This window comes from Tamandua tetradactyla, chromosome 21 (assembly GCF_023851605.1).
Source record: "Tamandua tetradactyla isolate mTamTet1 chromosome 21, mTamTet1.pri, whole genome shotgun sequence".
NCBI lineage: Eukaryota > Metazoa > Chordata > Mammalia > Pilosa > Myrmecophagidae > Tamandua > Tamandua tetradactyla.
The window spans coordinates 16,932,733-16,959,470 of record NC_135347.1 but is presented as its reverse complement, the minus strand read 5'-3'; the positions used below and the strand labels follow the sequence as shown (position 1 = coordinate 16,959,470).

The window sequence follows — 26,738 nt, the reverse complement described above, 5'->3', positions numbered from 1 at the left end:
TGTTTTGAAAAGCTTTAATTCACTTTATTTTTTAAAATAACAACTACAGACATAATTTGCCAGAGAACACTTGTAAGGAGGATGACACGTTCACAAAATCAAGCCAGTGGCAAAGATTACTCTAAAAAGTCAGTTTGTCTTCATTTCCCAGTGCCTGCCCACGTTTAAAAAAAAAGTCAGTTTGCCGACTGAGGGTCTTAACAGTATACCCCCTGACTACACAGAGATCTCTCAATTCTCCTACTCGCCTTTTCCAAGGTATCTCAGTAGTCAGCATTGTGGCACCCATTCATAGATTAAATCACCATAAAGAATTGTTCAGCATAAGACTTCATCATATATTTATTAAATTGGGAAACTCTTTCACCATGTTAATAGTAAATGGATCTGCTCAAGAAAAATTTTTAAAAACTACTGGGTCAGAGGTAATGCAAAATAGATTAAAGTCAACCCTTTTATGTCTGACAGATAAGTACTTTAAAACAATAAACATTAAGAGACAAAGAACAAAAGGAGATGTGGAATGCTTGGAAATTATAGGATAATTCGTATAATCATATTATGGTTATTGGTATGTTTTATAGTTATTTTTAGATTTAAATTTGTTTTCTGCCCTTTTATCTGTTATTACTACATAAGATAACCTTAATTTTGTGATGTCTTATTTTTATTTCAGGCAAATCCTAAGAGAGAACAACTGCCTGCAAACATTATTACAACACTTGAAATCTCACAGTTTGACAATAGTCAGTAATGCATGTGGAACTTTATGGAATCTCTCAGCAAGAAATCCTAAAGACCAAGAAGCATTATGGGACATGGGGGCAGTTAGCATGCTTAAAAACCTCATTCATTCAAAGCACAAAATGATTGCTATGGGAAGTGCTGCAGCATTAAGGAATCTCATGGCAAATAGACCCGCAAAGTACAAGGATGCCAATATCATGTCTCCTGGTTCAAGTTTGCCATCTCTTCATGTTCGGAAGCAAAAAGCCCTAGAAGCAGAATTAGATGCTCAGCATTTATCAGAAACATTTGACAATATTGACAATTTAAGTCCCAAGGCATCTCATCGTAGTAAGCAGAGACACAAGCCAAGTCTTTATGGAGACTATGTTTTTGATACCAATCGGCATGATGATAATAGATCAGACAGTTTTAATGCTGGGAACATGACTGTCCTTTCACCATATTTAAATACTACAGTATTGCCTAGCTCCTCTTCATCAAGGGGAAGTCTAGATAGTTCTCGTTCTGAAAAAGATAGAAGTTTGGAGAGAGAACGAGGAATTGGTCTAGGCAACTACCACCCAACAACAGAAAATCCAGGAACCACTTCAAAGCGAGGTTTGCAAATCTCCACTACTGCAGTCCAGATTGCCAAAGTCATGGAAGAAGTGTCAGCCATACATTCCTCCCAGGAAGAGAGAAGTTCTGGGTCTACCACTGAATTACATTGTGTAACAGATGAAAGGAATGCATTAAGAAGAAGCTCTGCTGCCCACACACATTCAAACACTTACAACTTCACTAAGTCAGAAAATTCAAATAGGACATGTCCTATGCCTTATGCCAAATTGGAATATAAGAGATCTTCAAATGACAGTTTAAATAGTGTTAGTAGTAGTGATGGTTATGGTAAAAGAGGTCAAATGAAACCCTCAATTGAATCCTATTCTGAAGATGATGAAAGTAAATTTTGCAGTTATGGTCAATATCCCGCTGACCTAGCTCATAAAATACATAGTGCAAATCATATGGATGATAATGATGGAGAACTAGATACACCAATTAATTATAGTCTTAAATACTCAGATGAGCAGTTGAACTCTGGAAGGCAAAGTCCTTCACAAAATGAAAGATGGGCAAGACCCAAACATGTAATAGAAGATGAAATAAAACAAAGTGAGCAAAGACAATCAAGGAGTCAAAGCACAACTTATCCTGTATATAATGAAAGTGCTGATGATAAACACCTCAAGTTCCAATCACATTTTGGACAGCAAGAATGTGTTTCCCCATACAGGTCAAGGGGAGCCAGTGGTTCAGAAACAAGTCGAATGGGTTCTAATCATGGAATTAATCAAAATGTAAGCCAGTCTTTGTGTCAGGAAGATGATTATGAAGATGATAAACCAACCAACTATAGTGAACGTTACTCTGAGGAAGAGCAGCATGAAGAAGAAGAAAGACCAACAAATTACAGCATAAAATATAATGAAGAAAAACATCATGTGGATCAGCCTATTGATTACAGTTTAAAATATGCCACAGACATTCCCTCCTCACAGAAACCATCATTTTCATTCCCAAAGAGTTCATCTGGACAAAGTACTAAAACTGAACATGTCTCTTCAAACACTGAAAATACACCCACACCTTCATCTAGTGCCAAAAGGCAGAATCAGCTTCATCCAAATACAGCACAAAGTAGAAGTGGTCCAACTCCAAAAGCTGCCTCTTGCAAAGTTCCCTCTATCAGCCAGGAAACAATACAGACTTACTGTGTAGAAGATACCCCAATATGCTTTTCAAGGTGTAGTTCATTATCATCTTTGTCATCAGCTGAAGACGAGATAGGATGTGATCAAAGGACACAGGAAGCCGATTCTGCTAATACTCTGCAAATAGCAGAACTAAAAGAAAATAGTGGAACCAGATCAACTGAGGATCCTGTGAGTGAAGTTCCAACAGTATCACAGCACATTAGAACCAAAACCAGCAGACTCCAGGCTTCTGGTTTATCTTCTTCAGAATCAACTAGACACAAAGCTGTTGAATTTTCTTCAGGGGCCAAATCGCCATCAAAAAGTGGTGCCCAGACACCTAAAAGTCCACCAGAGCACTATGTTCAGGAGACTCCACTCATGTTTAGCAGATGCACTTCTGTCAGTTCACTCGATAGTTTTGAGAGTCGTTCAATTGCCAGCTCTGTTCAGAGTGAACCCTGCAGTGGAATGGTAAGTGGCATTATAAGCCCCAGTGACCTTCCAGATAGCCCTGGACAAACCATGCCACCAAGCAGAAGTAAAACCCCTCCTCCTCCTCCTTCTCAAGCAGTTCAAACCAAGCGAGAAGCATCTAAAAATAAAGTACCTAATGCTGAAAAGAGAGAGAGTGGACCTAAGCAAGCTGCTGTAAATGCTGCAGTTCAGAGGGTTCAGGTTCTTCCAGAAGCTGATACCTTATTACATTTTGCCACAGAGAGTACTCCAGATGGGTTTTCTTGTTCATCCAGCCTGAGTGCTCTGAGTCTTGATGAGCCATTTATACAGAAAGATGTGGAATTAAGAATAATGCCTCCAGTTCAGGAAAATGACAATGGGAATGAAACAGAATCTGAGCAGCCTGAAGAGACAAATGAAAACCAGAAAAAAGAAGCAGAAAAACATGTTGATTGTGAAAAAGATCTATTAGATGACTCAGATGACGATGACATTGAAATATTAGAAGAATGTATTATTTCTGCCATGCCAACAAAATCATCACGCAAAGCCAAAAAGCCAACTCAGACTGCTTCAAAAGTACCTCCGCCTGTGGCAAGAAAACCAAGTCAACTACCTGTGTACAAACTTCTACCATCACAAAACAGATTACAAACACAAAAGCATGTTAGTTTTACACCAGGAGATGATATACCACGGGTGTATTGTGTAGAAGGGACACCTATAAATTTTTCCACAACTACATCTCTCAGTGATCTAACAATAGAGTCCCCTCCAAATGAATTAGCTGCTGGAGAAGGGAGCAGAGCAGGAGCACAGTCAGGTGAATTTGAAAAACGAGATACCATTCCTACAGAAGGCAGAAGTACAGATGAGGCTCAAAGAGGAAAAACCTCATCTATAACCATACCTGAATTAGATGACAGTAAAACAGAGGAAGGTGATATTCTTGCAGAATGCATTAATTCTGCTATGCCCAAAGGAAAAAGTCACAAGCCTTTCCGTGTGAAAAAGATAATGGACCAGGTCCAACAAGCATCTGCATCTTCATCTGGAACTAACAAAAATCATCAGTTAGATGGTAAGAAAAAGAAACCTACTTCACCAGTAAAACCTATGCCTCAAACCACTGAATATAATACACATGTAAGAAAAAATTCAGATGCAAAAAATAATTTAAATGCTGAAAGAACTTTCATGGACAACAAAGATTCAAAGAAACAGAACTTGAAAAATAATTCCAAGGACTATAATGATAAACTACCAAATAATGAAGATCGAGTCAGAGGAAGTTTTACTTTTGATTCACCTCATCATTACACCCCTATTGAAGGAACTCCTTACTGTTTTTCACGAAATGATTCTTTGAGCTCTCTCGATTTTGATGATGATGATGTTGACCTTTCCAGAGAAAAGGCCGAATTAAGAAAAGGGAAAGAAAGTAAGGAATCAGAAGCTAAAATGCCCAGCCACACAGAACTAACCTTGAATCAACAATCAACTAATAAGACACAGGCTGTTACAAAACATGCAATTAATCGAGGTCAGTCTAAACCCATACTGCAAAAGCAATCCACTTTTCCCCAGTCATCCAAAGATATACCGGACAGAGGGGCAGCAACTGATGAAAAATTACAGAATTTTGCTATTGAAAATACTCCAGTTTGCTTTTCTCGTAATTCCTCTCTTAGTTCTCTCAGTGACATTGACCAAGAAAATAACAATAAAGAAAATGGGCCTATCAAAGAGACTGAGCCCCCTGACTCACTGGGAGAACCAAGTAAGCCTCAGGCATCAGGCTATGCTCCTAAGTCATTTCATGTTGAAGATACCCCTGTTTGTTTCTCAAGAAACAGTTCTCTTAGTTCTCTTAGTATCGATTCTGAGGATGACCTTTTGCAGGAATGTATAAGTTCTGCAATGCCAAAAAAGAAAAAACCTTCAAGACTCAAGGGTGATAATGAAAAGCATAGTCCCAGAAATATGAGTGGCATATTAGCAGAAGATTTGACACTTGATTTGAAAGATATACAGAGACTAGATTCAGAGCATGGTTTATCCCCTGATTCAGAAAATTTTGATTGGAAAGCTATTCAGGAAGGTGCAAATTCCATAGTGAGTAGTTTACATCAAGCTGCTGCTGCTGCTTGTTTATCTAGACAAGCTTCATCTGATTCAGATTCTATCCTTTCACTAAAATCAGGAATCTCTCTGGGATCCCCATTTCATCTTACACCTGATCAAGAGGAAAAACCCTTTACAAGTAATAAAGGCCCACGAATTCTAAAACCTGGAGAGAAGAGTACATTGGAAACTAAAAAGATAGAATCTGAAAACAAAGGAATCAAAGGAGGGAAAAAAGTTTATAAAAGTTTAATAACTGGAAAAGTTCGATCTAATTCAGAAGTTTCAAGCCAAATGAAACAGCCCCTTCAAACAAACATGCCTTCAATCTCGCGAGGTAGGACAATGATTCATATTCCAGGAGTTAGAAATAGCTCTTCAAGTACAAGCCCTGTTTCTAAAAAAGGCCCACCCCTTAAGACTCCAGCCTCCAAAAGCCCTAGTGAAGGTCAGACAGCCACCACTTCTCCTAGAGGAGCTAAACCATCCGTGAAGTCAGAATTAAGCCCTGTTACTAGGCAGCCATCCCAACCAAGTGGGTCAAATAAAGGACCTTCTAGATCAGGATCTAGAGATTCCACTCCTTCAAGACCTGCCCAGCAACCATTAAGTAGACCTATGCATTCTCCAGGGCGAAACTCAATTTCTCCTGGTAGAAACGGAATAAGTCCTCCTAACAAATTATCTCAGCTGCCAAGGACATCATCACCTAGTACTGCTTCTACCAAGTCCTCAGGTTCTGGGAAAATGCCATATACATCCCCAGGCAGACAGATGAGCCAACAGAACCTTACTAAACAAACGGGTTTATCCAAGAATGCCAGTTGTATCCCAAGAAGTGAGTCTGCCTCCAAAGGACTAAATCAGATGAATAATAGCAATGGAGCCAATAAAAAGGTGGAACTTTCTAGAATGTCTTCAGCTAAATCTAGTGGAAGTGAATCTGATCGATCAGAGAGACCCATATTAGTGCGCCAGTCAACTTTCATCAAAGAAGCTCCTAGCCCAACCTTAAGAAGAAAATTGGAGGAGTCTGCTTCATTTGAATCTCTTTCTCCATCTTCTAGACCAGATTCTCCCAATAGGTCCCAGACCCAGACTCCAGTTTTAAGTCCTTCCCTTCCTGATATGTCTCTGTCCACACATACTTCTGTTCAGGCTGGTGGATGGCGAAAACTCCCACCTAATCTGAGTCCCACTGTAGAGTATAATGATGGAAGACCAGCAAAGCGCCATGACATAACACGTTCCCATTCTGAAAGCCCTTCCAGACTGCCGATCAATAGGTCAGGAACCTGGAAACGTGAGCACAGCAAACATTCGTCATCTCTTCCTCGGGTTAGCACTTGGAGAAGAACTGGAAGTTCATCTTCAATTCTTTCTGCTTCATCAGAATCCAGTGAAAAAGCAAAAAGTGAGGATGAAAAACATGTGAACTCTGTTTCAGGAACCAAACAAACTAAAGAAAACCAAGTTTCCACAAAAGGAACATGGAGAAAAATAAAAGAAAGTGAAATTTCTCCCACAACTAGTACTTCTCAGACCACTTCCTCAGGTGCTACGAATGGTGCTGAATCAAAGACTCTCATTTATCAAATGGCACCTGCTGTTTCTAAAACAGAGGATGTTTGGGTGAGAATTGAGGACTGTCCCATTAACAACCCTAGATCTGGAAGATCTCCCACAGGAAATACTCCCCCAGTGATTGACAGTGTTTCAGAAAAGGGAACTCCTAATGTTAAAGATTCAAAAGATAATCAGGGAAAACAAAATGTGAGTAATGGCAGTGTTCCTGTACGCACAGTGGGTTTGGAAAACCACCTGAACTCCTTTATTCAGGTAGATAGCCCAGACCAAAAAGGAACTGAGGCAAAACCAGGACCAAATAATCCTGTCCCTACGCCAGAGACTAATGAAAGTTCTATAGCTGAGCGCACCCCGTTCAGTTCTAGCAGCTCAAGCAAACACAGTTCACCCAGTGGGACTGTTGCTGCGAGAGTGACTCCTTTTAATTACAACCCAAGTCCTAGGAAAAGCAGCGCAGACAGCACTTCAGCTCGGCCATCTCAGATCCCGACACCAGTGAATAATAACACAAAGAAGCGTGATTCAAAAACTGACAACACAGAATCCAGTGGAACTCAAAGTCCTAAGCGCCATTCTGGGTCTTACCTTGTGACATCTGTTTAAAAGAACTGGAATGATGAAACAAAATTAATGTATTCATTACAACTGCTATGTAGAAATATTGTTTCAAATGAAACTTTAAAAAATTGAAAAATGTTGTAAATAGGTTTGATTCTTGTTAGAGGGATTTTGTTCCGGAAGCCATATTTGATAGTATAATTTGTCTTCACTGGTCATATTTTGAGAGGCACACTTGATAGGTAGAAAATAGTAAAGCCAAGTATATTTGTACAGTATGTTGCACATGTATTTAAGTAGCATACCATACCATCATCCTTTAATTATTGCTTGTCTTAAAATAAAGATCACTACAGATAGAAGATATGATATATTGTTGTTGCAATCATTTCTAGATTATAAACTAACTAAACTTACATCAGGGATAAATTGGTATTTATGCAAAAAAAAATCTGTTTTAGTCCTTGTAAGTCCATCTAATATCATAATTAATCATGTGGCTGTGAAATTCACAGTAATATGGTTCCCAATGAACAAGTTTATCCAGCCTGCTTTGCTTTACTGCATGAATGAAACTGATGGTTCCATTTCAGAAGTAATGATTAACAGTTCTGTGGTCACATTATGTGCATATAGATAGCTACAGTGTAACACTTTACACTATTTTGTGCTAAAAAGAAAAAATATCTGTGTAACTGTAAAACCTGAATGAAACTATTTTACCTGAACTAGATTTTATCTGAAAGTAGGTAGAATTTTTGCTATGCTGTAATTTGTTGTATATTCTGGTATTTGAGGTGAGATGGCTGCTCTTTTATTAAAGAGACATGAGTCGTGTCTCAACAGAAACTAAATGAACATTTCAGAATAAATTATTGCTGTATGTAAACTGTTAATGAAATTGGTATTTGTTTGAAGGGTCATATTTCACATTTGTATTAATAATTGTCAAAAGGGCCTCTTTTAAAAGCTTATATAAATTTTTTTCTTCAAATTCTATGCATTAAGAGTAAAATTTCTCTTACTGTAATAAAAACAATTGAAGAAGATTATGCATTGGCACTTAACAATTCTGAAATTCATTTCTGTGTGAGTAGCACTTCCTGATGTTTAATATTTTTCCACTTATATTTTCTTTTTCTTACTCCACCAAAGCTCATTTAAAACAAACTCATATAATTGCCATGTAAACTGTCTAGCACAGGACTCAGCATCTAACATAGGAGGCCAACATAGAATATTTCCTTTTTCTCAATAGAATTCTAAACTTGAAAAATTAACAGATTATTCTTAAGTACAGATTTTACAATGTGACTGTCTTGCCCTTCATCTTCTCCCTGATCCAACTGGGTCTGTGATGAACACCTTCTAAGACCTGATACATTATGGCTAAGTTTCAGCAGTCAGGTATAATCAGCACTTTGCCATGCTCAGAAAATGTAAGTCACATGGTACTTTAAAAGTAAAAATTTAATACCATTAGGATATTTTTAAAAATTCAGAAATCCCTCCCTGTTAAGGAAATCTTTGTTTCTTATGGTCAGAGATATAGGGTCTATGTTCAAGTGTCCCCTTCCTTCATGAAGGAAAATAAACTGATAAACCTAATTGTCAAAAATAATGCAATATAATGTTCCCTGAATTTATTCTAAAAAATCAGAGTGAGGATGATGCAATGTGCTCACATATTTACTGGATAAATGAAAGAAATCATTTTTAATGAAATTCATGCACTCTGCATTTGAGAAAATAAAAGATTTTAGGTATGGTGCAACACTGGGAAGAGAAGAGAAGAGGGAAGTAAGTATATCTACGTGGTGCCCTTGAAATCACAACATGTAGTTAAATTACCTACTTTGTCCAGGTTTATAACTTACAGATAATGAAGCTGATCTTTTTAAAAAGGTAAAATGCCATTAAATAAAATGCTATAATTTGAACTAAAGTATTTGACTTCAAAACCATACTCTTTCCACTACACCACTTTGTAAACACCTCAATTTACTTCTGTTTGGAATATAAAATCAACATTTGAAGCTTTGTAAAATTTCATCATCATTCACAAACTTTAATAGTTTAAGACTAATGATACTAATTATATTTATGCTGTTCAAAGGCTGCCTTTATATAAAATATGCATATAATTCATAATTGTTTCCTCGTTAGTCCTATCTTCTATTTTTCTGAATTATTGCATGCCGGTTTTTTTATAAACCACTTTATTTTTATGGAAAGAGATGTGATATAAGTCAAAAATAAAATTGCCTTTTGATGCAAATAAGGACGAAAAACAATTATCAATGCTGGAAATGAAAGAAAAAAATGTGCCTTTTACATGCCAGAAAACTCAGGAATTCCTGTAGGCAACAACTAGGCTGGGAGAAGAGCCAATCAATCTTAAATGGCCCATTAGAAGGTTGCTGGAGGAGATGGCTCTAAATTAGTAGAGGGGCAAACCTCAGTTCTTTGAGAAGTTCACAGGGTGTAGCCATGACTGATAACAAATATTCCCAGTGAAGGCTTCTTATAAAAGGCATACTAAACTCAGTGTTGGGGATTAAGAGCTGTGATGACTGTTAAGAGAAGTCAGAGAGAAGGGGAGCCAGTGCCGTATCTAGCCTTGGGCTGCAATAAAAACCCTAAGGCATAGTTTTCAAACTACAATAGGTTTGAATCACTAAGAATACTTATTAAAACATAGTTGGGTCCCATCCCTATAATTTCTAACTTAGCAGGTTTGGGGTGGGCCCAAGAATATGTATTTCTAACAAATTTCCAGGTGATGCTAATGCTGCAGGTCTGGGGACCACATTTTGAGAACCTCTACCCTAGATCACAATGACGCTTCTTGAGTGACTGCCTTTGGCTCTTGCTATATCTCTACTCCTCTCAACAGCTAGACCTCTTACTCTGACAGGATACCAAAAACCTCAACTCTCCTTCCTCTGGGTGGGAAAATTTGAATAGTGTTCTATACAATCTGATATAGCCCTTCTTAACTCCCAGTAATGGACAAAGTTGAAACACATGAATGAACATGTAATTGTTAAGACAATAACTCAAGACAGTGACTACCAGAGGAATCAGCTCACATACGCTTTGAACAGGCAATAACTTAAGCAAATATCTAATTTGGATTTTTTAGAAGATCAGTAGAGATTTTACAGTTGTGAAAGAATTTTGAAATGAGGGAAGAAAGGGACAAAAAATGTGCTAAATTATTTTGAAATGGAAATCATTAACAACCAATTAACTACATTGATTACTTTTTTATGAGACAAGAAGGTACAAGCAAGAGAGAAGAGTTTATTGCAAAGAAAGTACACACTCAAGGAGTGAGCACAGGCGTGCTGGGGGGTGGGAGGGGAGTAGTTGTGCCCCACATTGACATTTGAGAATTAACTTTACAAGGTTACCTAGACACTAAAAAAACAATTCTAATGATAGGGAACTAGTGAAATAAAAGATAAGCTCCATAAAAAGCAAACAGTCCTTTAAGTCAAAAATGTGATTATGTAAAGTGTGAATCATGTTACTCAAAATTACTTAAGTTAGGGAATGAAACTTGCTGAGGATGGGAGCTAGTCACACTAAATTTGAATTCATGTTATCACAGGGGTTCTTTGTATTTAAGATAGGAAAAGAATGGAGTGCCAGAAATGCAAAAGGTATTACCCAGAGCTGAAGAAAGATTTGAATAGTAAGATTATTAAGACTTAACAAACAAAAATAATTTTTCAAAAGTCATGGTGGCTGAAAGTGTATGAATTATTTTTAAATTTCTAATAAGCATATCATATATTATGCTGACTTTAAAATGTTACTTTGCAATGTTGAAACCTTTGGACGGTGGCTGCCATTTTCATAATTGTTATGTGGTCTATAAAACTATATTGGTTTTAGTTAGGCCATTGATGCTTCTTTCAACCTGTATGTCTATGTGTACAATATTGTTCTTGGTGCTAAATATACTTTCTTCTGATACTCAGTATAATTCTTTCTCTACATTTGTGACTTCACTTATTTTCTTGAAGTTATTTGATTGCTACTTTTTTAATTAAAAATATTCAACACATACTAGTAAAATGGCCATTGAATATAAAACATAATGAAAATAAAACAAAGATACCAAGCATTATCCACCTACATCACCTTTTAGAATCCAAACACTAAATCCCAATGATTACTCATTGAACCATGCGCCCAAAGTTTCCCCTGACCGTGGCTGTTTCTACCAGAGATCAATACCTGTCCCAGGGGAGCTGATCCTCAGCTAGTCAGTGACCAAAGCCTTTGTGGACTGGCTCAAAAAAAAAAGAGAGGAAGAACTGGGCCAATCAATTTGAAATACATCACAAAATACATTTTTGTTTAGTGGTAGAGGGGTAGAATTGAAAAATCCTGTTGAGTTAAGGCTGAAGTTCCTGATTGGCCACATGAACTGAAGGGGTTGGAGGTGGGGAAAACAGATATAGGAAGGAGGCATAGAGAGCAAGTGAGAACATTTTGAAAGGAATACTATGTTACTTAAGAATTCAGGAACCAGCCAAACTGGAAACTAGCATTCAATTTAGTACTTGTATCATTCAGGATTCTTAGGGTTGTCAATAAAGCCTTCTCTAAATGACAAGATATTTATTTAAAGAATATTAGATTAGCTCACAGAATCAGCTTGAGGGCAGATTCAACACCCAAATATACCTCAAAACAACACCCAGACCATACTAAGACTGCTTTAGTAAAGAACCAGATCTAGCCCAAATGCCCAAACACTGTCATCTTCGTCATAAAAAAAGATTACATGCAGCATTTATTTCTTCACACTGTTCACTTTTGAACTGAAATCTTGCTTTGGTGGACATGTTTGGCAGACACTAGGTTACATATCTGTGGCATCCGAAATCTCATTTTTTTGGTTTCTCCGTTATTGGATTCATAGAACATGAATTCCTCAAATCTATAAGGGTCATTTCATAATCACTGGGCAACCAGAAGTTATGACAAGTCTACCACAGTATTCCATCTGTCCAAAACAGTAAAATAAATGGAGAAGGTATTAAGGAAACAGTATTGAACAATAAACTAGTTTAACTTTGAATAAATATGTAAGTAAACTAATAATCTCAATGTAAATGTCTGAGTAACTCAAAGCAGAAAAGATGAATTGCTTAATCATTTTAATCTTAAATTCCAAATTATTTCAGTCCAAACTGGAAAGAGAGTTTAGAAGGGAGGGCAGATGTAAAAGCAAGCTAAATTTCTACCTGTATGATGACAGTATCAACAGATACTAAATTGCGTTTAACTTACAAAAATACAAATTTGACTTCTTAATTTTGTGGCAACTCCAAGTGTGAAAAAGAAATTCAGGGTGGTGCAATAGTGGCTTAGTGGCAAGAATTCTCGCCTGCCAAGCTGGAGACCCGGGTTTGATTCCTGGAGCCTGCCCATTAAAAAAAAGAAAAAGAAAAGAAAAATTCAATTCTCCCTACAAATCACTAGCCAATAGAAAACAACTAAGACTACTTGAACAACCTATTGGAGAACAAGGAGATAAAAGGTAGAGGGGTTATTAGCCACAAAGAAGCATAAAATGACATTAATACCAAATAAGAAAGTTTTAAACACATTTTATAAAATGATTACTCCCATATTGGGCCAAAAAGCAAAACCCTCCAACTACATGCCATTAATTAACGATACTTAAAATGTTCTGGAATATATGAAACTAAAAAGCACAAGCAAATGCAAAGAAAACAGTAATGATAACATTAACATCAAACCAAGGATAATTCTGGATGAAAAGCTTCAAACATAATGAAAAGAAGATGAACATCAGTTATAAACCTTTCTTAGATGCTGAATAATGCAGTGTTTTGGTTTGCTAAAGCTGTCGGAATTCAATATATCAGAAATGGGTTGGCTTTTACAATGAGGATTTATTAGTTTACAAATTTACAGTTCTAAAGCCATGAAAATGTCCCAATTAAGGCATCAACAGGACATTACCTTCTCTGAAGAAAGGCCACTGGCATCTGGGGTTCCTCTGCCAGCAAGGCATTTGGCCAGTGTCTGCTGGTCCTTTGCTCCAAGGCTTCATTGCTTCACGCTCCTGGTTCAGTGGCCTCCACTCTGAGCTTCTGTGTGTCCTCTCTTAGTATTTCCTGGGCTTTTCTCTCTAAACTCTCTTTGGGTGTTTCTTTCTTAACTCTTTCGGCTTTTTCCGTCCTTTATCCGCTCATAAAGTGCTCCAGTAAAAGGATTAAGAACCACCTTGAATGGGCTGGGTCACATCTCAAACTGAAATTACCTAACGAAAAGTTCCCACCCACAACAGGACTATCCCTACAGTAATGGATTAAAAGAACATGACCTTCTCTCGGTTCAAACCAGCACATACAGCATTAAATATATGAAACCTAAACTTGCAAATATAAAGAGAAATTGACAAAATCCATGGTACTAATGAGACTCTGTCAACATTTCACAAATTAGATATTCTGTAGAAGACAAAGAGGGGGAGTTCAAGAAGATGGTGGAATAGGAGAGGCTGAGTTTACCCGGCTTCGTGCAGCAATGAGGAATGGTATAGAAAAAACAACCAGGACAGTGGTTCCAGGGTGCTAGTGAGTAGAGAGGGTCTTCACCCTGTATAGGGAGGCCCTGAATGAAAAGGTGGAGAAATTGGGACAGAGAGAACGGGGTGAGTCTGCTGGGTCATGATTCCAGCCTACCCCTGCAGCTGGCTTGGGAGATCTTCCCTAGCAGCTCTGCAGCTGGGAGTCCCCAAGGGGAACTTGGGTTTGCTTGAAAGTCCCCTTTTGGATTTTGTTTGTGGGTCCTTTCCCTACTCACAGAGAACATTTGCCCAGGGCACAGTGCCTGCTCCCCACTCCTGAGACAGGCTGCTGGAGACACCAGGTCTTTCTGAGGGGAGACTAGGAGGCTTGCCCCCAAGGAAGAGGGGGAGAAACAGAGTGGTGCCAGTCCAAGAAACAGCCAGTGAAAACGACTTGTCTGTGTCCCAATTTTGCCCCCCCTTCCTCCACGGAATCCCAGAGACCTCAGCCCTGTGTGAAGATGAGAGGTCAAGGAAGCTGGCCAAAACTAACATTCCCAGATTGGCTGTGGACAGGGGAAGCTGAAATACCCAGTCCCACAGCCAAGGTCATCCCAAGTGAGTCTGGGGGCCACCAGATCTATTGAGCACATAAGCAAGGTCTATGCTGAGGTGCAAACTGCTGGTCTCCCATCCCCAAGGTTGGCAGCTTTCAATGTGAAATGAGACCAGCAGCCCTGGTTGGAATTACACTGGGTCTCCATTCAGCTCAGCTGGCACCTGCAAGCTGGGAGAAGTAGGCCTGAGGAGAAGAGGTGGCTCAAGAACACCATCTGCTGGGGAGAACCAGAAAGTGCAGTCTGGCAAATTTCGTACCTGCCTAGCTTTCAAAAGAGCCTCAAGTAGAACTGCAACCCCCGACCCCCACCCCCATGAGATCTGGGACTTGGGTTTGGAGGGGAAGGACCCACAAACAAAATCCAAAAGGGAACTTTCAAGCAAACCCAAGTAGATATAAAATCTCAAACAAGTGAAGGAAATCAACTTGCAAAATAACCTTATCAAAACAATCAAATGCCCCATTTGCAACAGAAATCACATAGCACATAAATATTGAGGCAGATATGGCCCAGCAAAATGACCAAATTAAATCAACAGAGGGGAAACAGAACTTGGAACAACTAATCAAGGATGTTCATAACATAAACAATATCAAGAAGACACTGGAAGAGCATAAAACATTTGAAAGAATAGAAAAATAGCAGAGCTCACAGAAATGAAAGATACTGCAATACAGCACATTAACAAGCCAAAAGGGAAAAAAATCACATAAGCATCTCGAATGATGCTGGAAAAGCATTCAACAAAATTCAACATTCTTTTCTGATAAAAACTCTTCAAAAAGTAGGACTCAAAGGACCACAATATCATTAAGAGTGCACATGAAAAACCAACAGCCAGCATCATTCTCAATGGTGAAAGACTGAAAGCATTACCCCTAAGATTGGGGATGAGACAAGGATATCCAGTGTCATCACTCTTATTCAACACTGTACTAAAAGTTCTAGCTAGAGCAATCAGGCAGGAAAAAGAAATAAAAGGCATCTATATCATAAAGGAAGAAGTAAAACTTTATTACTTGCAGATGACATGGTCCTATACTTGGAAAGTCCTGAGAAATCTATGATAAAGCTACTTGAGCTAATAAACAAATTCAGTAAAGTGGCAGGATATAAGATTAATGTACAAAAGCAGTACTATTTCTATAAACAGATAATGACCCCATGGAGGTGACAACAAAGGAAAAAAATTCCATTCAAAATAGCCACTAAAAGAATCAAGTATTTAAGAATAAACTTAACTAGGGAAATAAAAGACCTGTACACAGAAACCTAAAAATATTGCTTAAAGAAATCAAAGAAGATCTTAATAGATGGCAAGAAATTCCATGCTCATGGATAGTAAGGTTGAATGTCATTATGATGTCAGTTCTACACAAATGGATCTACAGATTCAATGTGATACCAATTAAAATTCCAACAACCCATTCTGAAGACTTGGAAAAGCTAGTTATCAAATTTATTTGGAAGGGAAAGGGGCCTCTAATTGGTAAAGATATCCTAAAAAAGGAAGAGCAAAAAGAAGAAGAAGAAGAGTGAAATGGGAAGACAAACACTTCCCAACTTTAAAGCTTAGTATAAGGCCACAGTAATCAAAACAGCATGGTACCTGACACAAAGTTAGACATACTGATCAATGGAACCAAATCAAGACTGCAGAAATTGACCATCAAATTTATAGTCAATTAATCTTCAACAAGGCCCCCAAATCCACTGAATTGGAACAGAATAATAGTCTTTTCAATGAATGGGCTTGAGAAAACTGAATATCAATAGCCAAAAGAATGAAAAAAGACCCTTATCTTCTAACTATACAAAAATTAACTCAAAATGGATCAAAGTGGAATACTATGCAGCAGTAAGATGAAACGACATCCTGAAGCACATGACAAGATGGATGAGCCTTGAGGACATAATGCTGAGTGAAGTAAGTCAGACACAAAAATTTAGATACTGTATGATTCCATTTTATGACTGTGGTAAAGGTAAAATCAGAGGCTATAATACAGAATATCGGGGACTTAGAGATACATGGAAGCTAGAGATGGGTGAACAGTTAGCTAATGAGTTCGAACTTAAATGTAAGGGAATAGATACAAGTGAAGGCAGTTTGTAGTAGTGGGTCTACAAATAAATTACCATATTGAAGGTGAACACGATTGAAAGGGATTGTATAGATCCATGTGTTCCACTGATTAACACTGCAAATATAAATAAATTCTTGTGTGAACTACTGCAAAGGTATGAATCTTGTACATAGAGTGTACAAGTTCAGGGTATAGGGACTGTGTTAGTTAGATCCAGTTGTCAACTTGGCCAGGTGAGCATACCTAGTCTTGTTGCTGCAGACATAAGCCAGAGGTACGTGAACCTCATCTGTTGCCAATTACATCTGCAGTCAGCTAGGAGGCATTTCTGCTGCAATGAGTGACGTTTGACTTAATTGGCTGGTGCTTAAATGAGAGATTGCAACGTAGCACTGCTAAGCAGCTCAGCATTCCTCATCTCAGCACTAGGAGCTCAGCCCAGGCCTTTGGAGATGCAGAAAGAAGTCACCCCGGGGAAAGTTGTTGGAACCCAGGGGCCTGGAGAGAAGACCAGCAGAGACCATCTTGTGCCTTCCATGTAAGAAAGAACCTCGGTGGAAAGTTAGCTGCCTTTCCTCTGAAGAACCAACAAAATAAATCCCCTTTTATTAAAAGCCAATCCGTCTCTGGTGTGTTGCATTCCAGCAGCTAGCAAACTAGAACAGGGAGAAATCTGCCATTGCATTCTATGGGCTATGCTTGAGAGGAAAACATCAACAGTACCACAGCAACCCCCAGGGTAAATAATGGGGAAAGGAAAAAGAGTTAAGGGGAAGTTTGGATTTTCTATTTGGTAAGGGTGTGTTTATTAGTTATCTTTCTCTTGGGAACAATGAAATTATACAAAATTGAGAGTGTTGATGGATTATTAACTTTGGACATTATACATAATGCCTAATGAGTGGAGGTGGCTGAAGGATGCACTGAGAAATAGATAAATGATGGTGTATATATATGATCAAAAATTGTGCTGCAAATCAAAACCACAATGAGATATCATCTCACACCCACCAGAGTGGCCATTATCAACAAAACAGAAAACGACAAGTGCTGGAGAGGATGTGGAGAAAGAGGCACACTTATCCACTGTTGGTGGGAATGTCAAATGGTGCAACCACTGTGGAAGGCAGTTTGGTGGTTCCTCAAAAAGCTGAATATAGAATTGCCATATGACCCAGCAATACCATTGCTAGGTTATCTACTCAGAGGACTTAAGGGCAAAGACACAAATGGACACTTGTGCACCAATATTTATAGCAGCATCATTTACAATTGCAAAGAGATGGAAACAGCCAAAATGTCCATCAACAGACGAGTGGCTAAACAAACTGTGGTACATACATACGATGGAATATTATGCAGCTTTAAGACAGAATAAACTTTTGAAGTATGTAACAACATGGATGGACCTTGAGAACATTACGTTGAGTGAGACTAGCCAAAAACTAAAGGACAAATACTGTATGGTCTCACTGAAATGAACTGACATTAGTGAATAAACTTGGAATATGCCGTTGGTAACAGAGACCATCAGGAGATAGAAATAGGGTGAGATATTGGGTAATTGGAGTTGAAGGGATACAGACTGTGCAACAGGACTGGATACAAAAACTCAGAAATGGACAGCACAATACTACCTAACTGTAATATAATTATGTTAAAGCACTGAATGAAGCTGCATGTGAGAATGACAGAGGGAGGAGGGCTGGGGACATAAATGAAATCAGAAAGAAAGATAGATGTTAAAGATCGAGATGGTATAATCTAGGAATGCCTAGAGTGTATAATAATAGTGAAATGTACAATGTACAAATTGTAAAAATGTTTTTGCATGAGGAAGAACAAAGGAATGTCATTATTGCAGGGTGCTGAAAATAGATGATAATTAATACTTTAAAATGTCACCTTATGTGTGAGACTAAAGCAAAAAATGTTTATTTGTTACAAAATTTATATTTTGACTAGAGCATTTCCTAATATAACTCATGTAGATAGTTTGACTGAACGTCATAGGTACTTGGAATCTCAGGTAGGACATGAGATTTTGTTGGTTTGTCCAGAGTGATGCCCCAATGAATCCCAGAGTGATTTGATCAGTGACTGGAAAAATATTTGCAGGCCCTCTTCAGGGAATGGTGAGAGCAGGGAGAAATTCAACTTCCCCAAGTCGAATTCCTGATATTCTCATAAGCAGTGTGGACAACCAAAGTACAGGCTGAGCCCCCAGTCTTGGGGTTTGTTCATACGAAACTTAACCCCAAAAAGGATAGGTCAAGTCTACTTAAAATTTAGGCCTAAGAGTCACCCCCAAGAGAGCCTCTTTTGTTGCTCAGATGTGGTCTCTCTCTCCAGCCAACAGGACGAGCAGTCTCACCACCCTCCCCCTCTCTGCGTGGGACATGACTCCCAGGGGTGTGGACCTTCCTGGCAACGTGGGACAGAGATCCTGGAATGGGACTCAGCATCAAGGGACTGAGAAAAACCCTAGAATGAGCTGGGAATTAACATCAAGGGATTGAGAGAACCTTCTCGACCAAAGGGGAAGAGTGAAATGAGACTAAGTGTCAATGACTGAGAGATTCCAGAGTCGAGAGGTTATCCTGGAGGTTATTCTTATGCATTAAGTAGATATCACCTTGTTGTTCAAGATGTAGCAGAGAGGCTGGAGGGAACTGCCTGAAAATGTAGAGCTGTGTTCCAGTAGCCATGTTTCTTGATGATGACTGAACAATGATATAGCTTTCACAATGAGACTCTGTGAATGTGAAAACCTTGTGTCTGATGCTGCTTTTAGCTACTATATCAACAGAAGAGTAGAACATATGGAATAAAAATAAATAATAGGGGGAACAAATGTTAAAATAAATTTAGTTTGAAATGCTAGTGGTAAATGAAAGCGAGGGGTAAGGGGTATGGTATGTATAATCTTCTTTTTCTCTATTATCGTTTTATTTTTCTGTTGTCTTTTTATTTCTTTTTCTAAATCGATGCAAATATTCTAAGAAATGATGAATATGCAACTATGTGATGATATTAAGAATTACTGATTGTATATGTAGAATGGAATGATATCTTAATGTTTCGTTTGTTAATTTTTTAATTGTTTAAAAAAAATTAAAAAAAAAATTGTACTGCTACACGACTTCCAGGTCAAGATGGCAGCTTGGCAATGTGCGCGTTTTAGCTCGTCCTCCAGAACAACTACTAAATAACCAGAAACAATACAGAACAGCTCCTGGGGACACGTCAGTGACCGGACACACAGCATACCCCAGTCTGGACCAGCTGGACAATCTACGAGCTCCCCCCCCAGAACTGCGAGTCCCCCAACCCACAGCGGCCGGCACCCCTCCCCCACAGGCTGCTTCCCAGAGGGGAAAGGAAAGAGACTTTACCAGCAGCAGGGGCTGAGCCCAACGAAACACCAATTGTGGAATGAATTAACAAATTCTGACTACTAAAATTAGGCCCCCAGCTCAGGTGAACCTGGTCAAAGCGGAGGTTGCTCATTTTGGCCCTGGTGCCAAGGGGGCAGGGCTGACAGAAAAAGAAAAAAAAAAGGAAGCAGAGGTTTTTGTGGCTGTGTTTCTGCAGGGGCTTGGCTGCCTTTGGATACAGCCGCAGGGCTTCTCAGGCTGCACCTGCCCCAGGCATACGCAAAAACAAGCTCGTCTGAGGGCTTCTCTGGAGCCTGTGCCTTCCCCAGAGGAGGGGTGAAGCCCAACTCAGGTGGAATCCCTCCCTCAAGGAATTCAGACACCAGGGCTTGGTAATTCGAAGCTATTAAAACCAGCCTACAACCTCTCCTCTGTCTCCACCACGCCCCCAGCAGGGAGAGTCTGCCAAAATTAAAGGTTCCACATCATCTTATGCTGGTGGGACCTGCAAGCAGACAAGCACCACATACTAGGCAGGATAAGAAAAACAGAGTCCAGAGACTTCACAGGAAAGTCTTTCAACCTGCTGGGTCTCACCCTCAGGGAAAACCAAGCAGATGACTCTTTCCTCCTGATAGGAGGCCAGTTTGGTCTGGGAAAGTCTGGCTGGGGTCTATAATACCTACAGAGACCCTCCTAAGGGTTGGGGGAGGGGAGAAGGCACCATACAAGCAGGGCAAGAAACAAGAAAACAAGAACTGAAAAATTCTCCTCTGTTAAACAAAACCTAAGCTAGAGGTCCAGAAAAAACTGAACTGAATGTCAAAGAACAGACAGACAACAAATTCATCTAGCAAGAAAACCCTAGGTAAAAAAACTGAAAACAATCTCCAGAATAAACTAATTAAGGTAGTTAAATGCCTAGACACCAGCGGGGGGAAAAAAAAAATCACACTAGAAAAATTGAAGATATGGCCCAGTCAAACCAACAATTCAAATGAGATACAGGAGCTGAAACAATTAATTCAGAATATACGAACAGACATGGAAAACCTCATCAAAAACCAAATCAATGAATTGAGGAAGGATATAAAGAAGGAAAGGAATGAACAAAAAGAAGAAATCGAAAGTCTGAAAAAATAAATCACAGAACTTATGGGAATGAAAGGCATGGTAGAAGAGATGAAAAAAACAATGGAAACCTACAGTGGTAGATTTCGAGAGACAGAACATAGGATTTCTGAACTGGAGGATGGAACATCTGAAATCTGACAAGAAACAGAAACTATAGGGGAAAAATGGGAAAATATGAGCAGGGACTCAGGGAATTGAAGGACAGTATGAAGCGCACGAATATACGTGTTGTGGGTGTCCCAGAAGGAGAAGAGAAGGGAAAAGGAGGAGAAAAACTAATGGAGGAAATTATCACTGAAAATTTCCCAACTCTTATGAAAGACTTAAAATTACAGATCCAAGAAGTGCAACGCACCCCAAAGAGAATAGATCCAAATAGACGTACTCCAAGACATTTACTAATCAGATTGTCAGAGGTCAAAGAGAAAGAGAGGATCTTGAAAGCAGCAAGAGAAAAGCAATCCATCACATGCAAGGGAAGCCCAATAAGACTATGTGTAGATCTCTCAGCAGAAACCATGGACGCGAGAAGACAGTGGGGTGATATATTTAAATTATTAAAAGAGAAAAACTGCTGACCAAGAATTCTATATCGAGCAAAATTGCCCTTCAAAAATGAGGGAGAAATTAAAATATTTTCAGACAAAAAATCACTGAGAGAATTTGTGACCAAGAGACCAGGTCTGCAAGAAATACTAAAGAGAGCACTAGAGACAGATACAAAGGCAGAAGAGAGATGTGTGTAGAAGAGTGTAGAAAGGAAGACTATGAGTAAAGGTAAAAAGAAGGAAAATTAGAAGGACATATAAATGCCAAAAGGCAAAATGGTAGAGGAGGGTACTGCCTGTGCAGAAATAACACTGAGTGTTGATGGATTAAGCTTCCCAATCGGGGGACGTGGACCAGCAGAATGGATTAGGGAACGGGACCCAGCTATATGCTGTCTCTACTCAAAGGACATGAGGGCAAGGACACAAATGGACATTTGCACAACAGTGGTTATAGCAGCATTATTTACAATTACCAAGAGATGGAAACAGCCAAAATGTCCATCAACAGATGGGTGGCTAAACAAACTGTGGTATATACATATGACGGAATATTATGCAACTATAAGACAGAATAAAGTTATGAAGTATGTAACAACATGGATGGACCTTAAGGACATTATGCTGAGTGAGATTAGTCAGAAACAAAAGGACAAATACTGTATGGTCTCACTGACATGAGCTGACATTAGTGAATAAACTTGGAGAATTTCCTTGGTAACAGAGACCGTCAGGAGATAGAAATAGGGTAAGATATTGAGTAACTGGAGCTGAAGGGATACAGATTTTGCAACAGGACTGAATATAAAAACTCAGAAATGGACAGCACAATACTGCCTAACTGTAATACAATTATGTTAAAACACTGAATGGAGCTGAATGTGAGAATGATAGAGGGAGGAGAGCTGGGGGCACAAATGAAATCTGAAAGAAAAATAGACAATAAAGATTGAGATGGTACAATCTAGGATTGCCTAGAGTGTATAATGACAGTGACTAAATGTACAAATTTTTAAAATGTTTTTGCATGAGAAAGAACAAAGGAATGTCATTATACTGCAGGGTGCTGAAAATAGATGGCAATTAATATTTTAAGATTTCAACTTATGTGTGAGACTAAAGCAAAAAATGTTTATTTGGTACAAAATTTATATTTTGACTAGTGCATTTCCTAATATAACTTATGTAGATAGCTTGGTTGAACAATATAAGTACATGGAACCTTGGGTAGGATATGAGATTTTGTTGGTTTGTCCACAGCGATGCCCCAATGAATCCCAGAGTGATTTGATCAGTGAGTGGAAAAGTATTTGCAAAGTCCCCTTTGGGGAATGGTGAGAACAGGGGGAAATTCAACCTCCCCAAGTTGAATTCTTGATATTCTCACAAACAGGGTAGACAACCAAAGCTACAGGCTGAGCCCTCAGTCTTTGGCTTAACCCCACAAAGGATAGGTCAAACCTACTTGAAATTAGGCCTAAGAGTCACCCCCAAGAGAACCTCTTTTGTTGCTCAGATGTGGCCTCTCTCCAGCCAACACAGCAAGCAGACTCACCACCCTCCCCCTGTCTACGTGGGACATGACTCCCAGGGGTGTGGATATTCCTGGCAGCGTGGGACAGAAATCCCAGAATGAGCTGAGATTCAGCATCAAGGGATTGGGAAAAACTCTAGAACGAGCTGAGACCCAGCATCAAGGGATTGAGAAAACCTTCTCGACTAAAAGGGGGAAGAGGGAAATGAGACAAAGTGTCAATGGCTGAGTAAGTCCAAACAGAGTCAAGAGGTTATCCTGAAGGTTGCTCTTATGCATTAAGTAGATATCACCTTGTTAACCAAGAGGAAATGAAGAGGCTGGAGGGAACTGCCTGAAAATGTAGAGCTATGTTTCAGTAGCCATGTTTCTTGAAGATGATTGTATGATACAGCTTTCACAATGTGACTGTGTGATTGTGAAAACCTTGTGTCTGATGCTCCTTTTACCTACCTTGTCAACAGACGAGTAGAACATATGGAATAAAAATAAATAATAGGGGGAACAAATGTTAAAATAAATTTAGTTTGAAATGCGAGTGATCAATGAAAGGGAGGGGTAAGGGGTATGGCATGTAAAAATTTTTTTTCTGTTTCCGTTTTATTTTTCTGTTGTCTTTTTATTTCTTGTTCTGAATTGATACAAATGTTCTAAGAAATGATCATGGTGATGAATATACAACTATGTGATGATATTGTGAATTACTGATTATATATGTAGAATGGAATGATCATATATTAAGAATGTTTGTGTTTCTTTCCTGTAATTTTTTTTAATTTAAAAATTAAAAAAATTTAATTAAAAAAATTGTGCTGCTACAAAAGGGAACAAAGTTATGAGGCATGCAATGATGTGAATGAACCTGTGGGACATTTGGTGAGGCAAAATCAGCCAGAAAGAACAGCAAATACCGTATGGTCTCATTTAGAAAATACTTATAAGAAAACAGTGACCCTGATTGCAAGCTTTTTTAGCAATCACTTTTAGTCCAGAGTGGTAACTGTTATTTCTGGATTTCGAGAGGCTACCCCTGTTTTATATATCTATAATCTGGTATTGAGAGATAAGAACAAAGCCAGTCAGTTCAGAATTAAGGTAATTCAGAACTCAGGGGTAAGGAAGACTTTGTCTATATTTTAGAACTTCATCTACTCTTTGAAACTCCAAGGACGAAAGGTTATTTTGTCCAGAACCTAAATTTTCTGTAATCTAACTCAACCCGTCTGGAAGATCATTTAAACAATCCAAACACAGAGAGCCCAGAATAAGAATGAGGGCCTTTAATCCTGTATAGCTTAATCTAATACCCGGATACATCCCTGAGTATATTAAGCAGATAATCAAAAAGTTTTAGGGCAGTGCAATGGTGCCTCAGTGGCAGAATTCTTGCCTGCCAGAGACCCAGGTTCGATTCTTGGAGCCTGCCCATGCAAAATAAAAAAAAAAATTAAAAATTAAAAAAAAAAAAGTATTGGCAAAGTCCCTGAGGGATGGGAGAAAAAATACGGAACTATTAAATTTTACCATGGGGGAAACATCTGATACTGTGTCAAATGTTAGGGACACCTAAGTCCATAGGACAAGCCATTGATCTTGAGGCTTGCTCTTGTGTAGCTTATGTATGTAGTGGAGAAGCTTAGCCTACTTATAGGTATGCCTAAAAGTTACTTCCAGAGGACCTCTTGTTGCTCTATTGTGGCCTCTCTCTCACTAAGCCTAACCCTGCAAGTGAAATACTTGCCCTCCCCGTTGCATGGGACATGACATCCACGAGTGAAAGTCTCCATGGCAGTATGGGAGATGATTTGCAGGGATGAGCCTGGTCCCAGCACCGTGAGATCAACAATGCCATCCTGACCAAAATGCGGGAAAGAAGTATAGTAAATAAAGTATCAGTGGCTAAGAGAGCTCAAATAGTCGAGAGGCTACAGTAAAAGTTACCCTTATGCAAGCTTCAGTTAGACATTGCTACTTATCATAACTTGCCAAACCCAAACCCAAACCATTTCTACTAATCCTAAAGAACACCAAGGGTGTAATATAAGATTCTACAATGGTTCCATGCACTAGGGTAACTTTCCAGAAACACACAACTTCCAGATGTGTCCCTAGAGCGGCCAGTCTCTCCAGAATATCAACTAGGTCTATCCCCACATCCCATATAAACGACAGCCCCTTCCAACATGAAAAAGTTAGAATGGGCATAGCCCAAATACCCCTAAAGAGTAGGAGAAAGATCAAAGGTGATGGTGGAGTTATGCAGAGAAGGCAGGGTTAAACAAACGAGTAGATTCCTAAATCATTATATTGATATTTCTTTTAATCTCCAGTGTCTTGGAGCAGCTAGTAGTAAAAAACTAAAAATGTGGAATTGTAACCCATACCAAACTCTGAAAGCTGTTCTACAACTAATTCTTGCCCTGTGCTTTGAAATTTATTGCTTTTTTATATATACGTTATTTTTCACAAAAAAGAAAAAATTCAATTGTTATGATAAATGCACAGCTATATGATGATACTCTTAACCACTGATTGTATACTTTGGATGATTACATGGTATGTGACTATATAATATATATCAATAAAAATAAATAATTTTTAAAAATGGATCAAAGACCTAAATATAAGAGCCAGTATTATAAAACTCTTGGAAGAAAATATAGGGAAAAATCTTCAAGACCTAGTGATAGGAGATAACTTCTTGAACTTCACACATAAAGCACAAACTATGAAAGAAAAAATAGATAAATGGGAACTCTTCAGAATCAAAAGCTTCTGTGCCTCCAAGGAGTTTGTCAAAAAGGTGTAGAGGCAGTCAATTCAATGGGAGAAAATACTTGGTAGCCATATATCTGATAAAGGTTCAACTAAATTTTAGAGTGCTTTTTTATACAGCAATAGTTAACTGAAACAGGCCACTATGCCATTAGTTAACCAAATAGGCCCAGGCATGCCTGACTTTCCTGATCCCTCAAACCTAGGCTCAGATTGGGATGACCTGCTATAATTAAGATTTGTGAGCAACTTGAAAGGCAAGATTGTTTTGTTACTTATGTTTGCATCCCTAGCCTCTCTCAGGGATCTGGCCCATGGTAGCTTCTTATTTTCTTATTGGGTAGGTTAGAGGCCATCTGTTGCACAGATATTACCTAATCCACCTTTTTCTTCCCCTCAGCATTTTTTCCAGCAAAGCTCACAACTCATTTCACATCTCTGGCGGTTCTCTTCCCCTCCACACACACATATATACATCACATCGCTTCCTCAACTCTTCTCCTCTTCCCTATTTCAATTCTTACTTGACTACCTTAAGAAAATTTGTCCACCTTGATTTCCTCTTTCTACTTCCTTTGTTAACCCACCCAACAGCATTAATCGAGGTGGACAGGGTGAATTTAGTGACATTTCTGTATGAATAAAATGAAGACAATTTGCTAAAAATAAGATCTGAAAAACAAGTGCCATCACAGTCTCAAAAGTCCTTTCATAATCTCCACAAGTTTCTGTGTCCAACCTCATCCTCCTTTAATTTAACCTGCCTTTGCAGAAGTATAAACATGTTTTTTAAATTGTAATTGTTTATTGTTTCTTTAATCACCAGTATGGTTAACAGCATTGCTTTTTTTCTTCTTTCTTTCTTTCTTTCTTTGTATTTGTACATTTCA

The 26,738-nt window shown here is 38.7% G+C and overlaps 1 protein-coding gene and 1 long non-coding RNA gene across 25 annotated transcripts in view; one reads left to right on the top strand and one right to left on the bottom strand.

The window, feature by feature from the left end:
• Positions 1-7,580, top strand: part of APC (APC regulator of Wnt signaling pathway) — a 220,943-nt gene extending 213,363 nt beyond the window's left edge. For all 24 annotated transcript variants that reach the window (XM_077138965.1, XM_077138963.1, XM_077138959.1 and 21 more), the window contains one exon: positions 677-7,580. In XM_077138965.1, coding sequence (XP_076995080.1) covers positions 677-7,259 — 6,583 coding nt within the window. In that variant the 3' untranslated portion in view covers positions 7,260-7,580. The remainder of the gene's footprint in view (positions 1-676) is intronic.
• The window catches only part of LOC143665501 (uncharacterized), a 79,207-nt gene that overhangs the window by 50,423 nt on the left and 2,046 nt on the right, over positions 1-26,738 (bottom strand). The window lies entirely within an intron of this gene.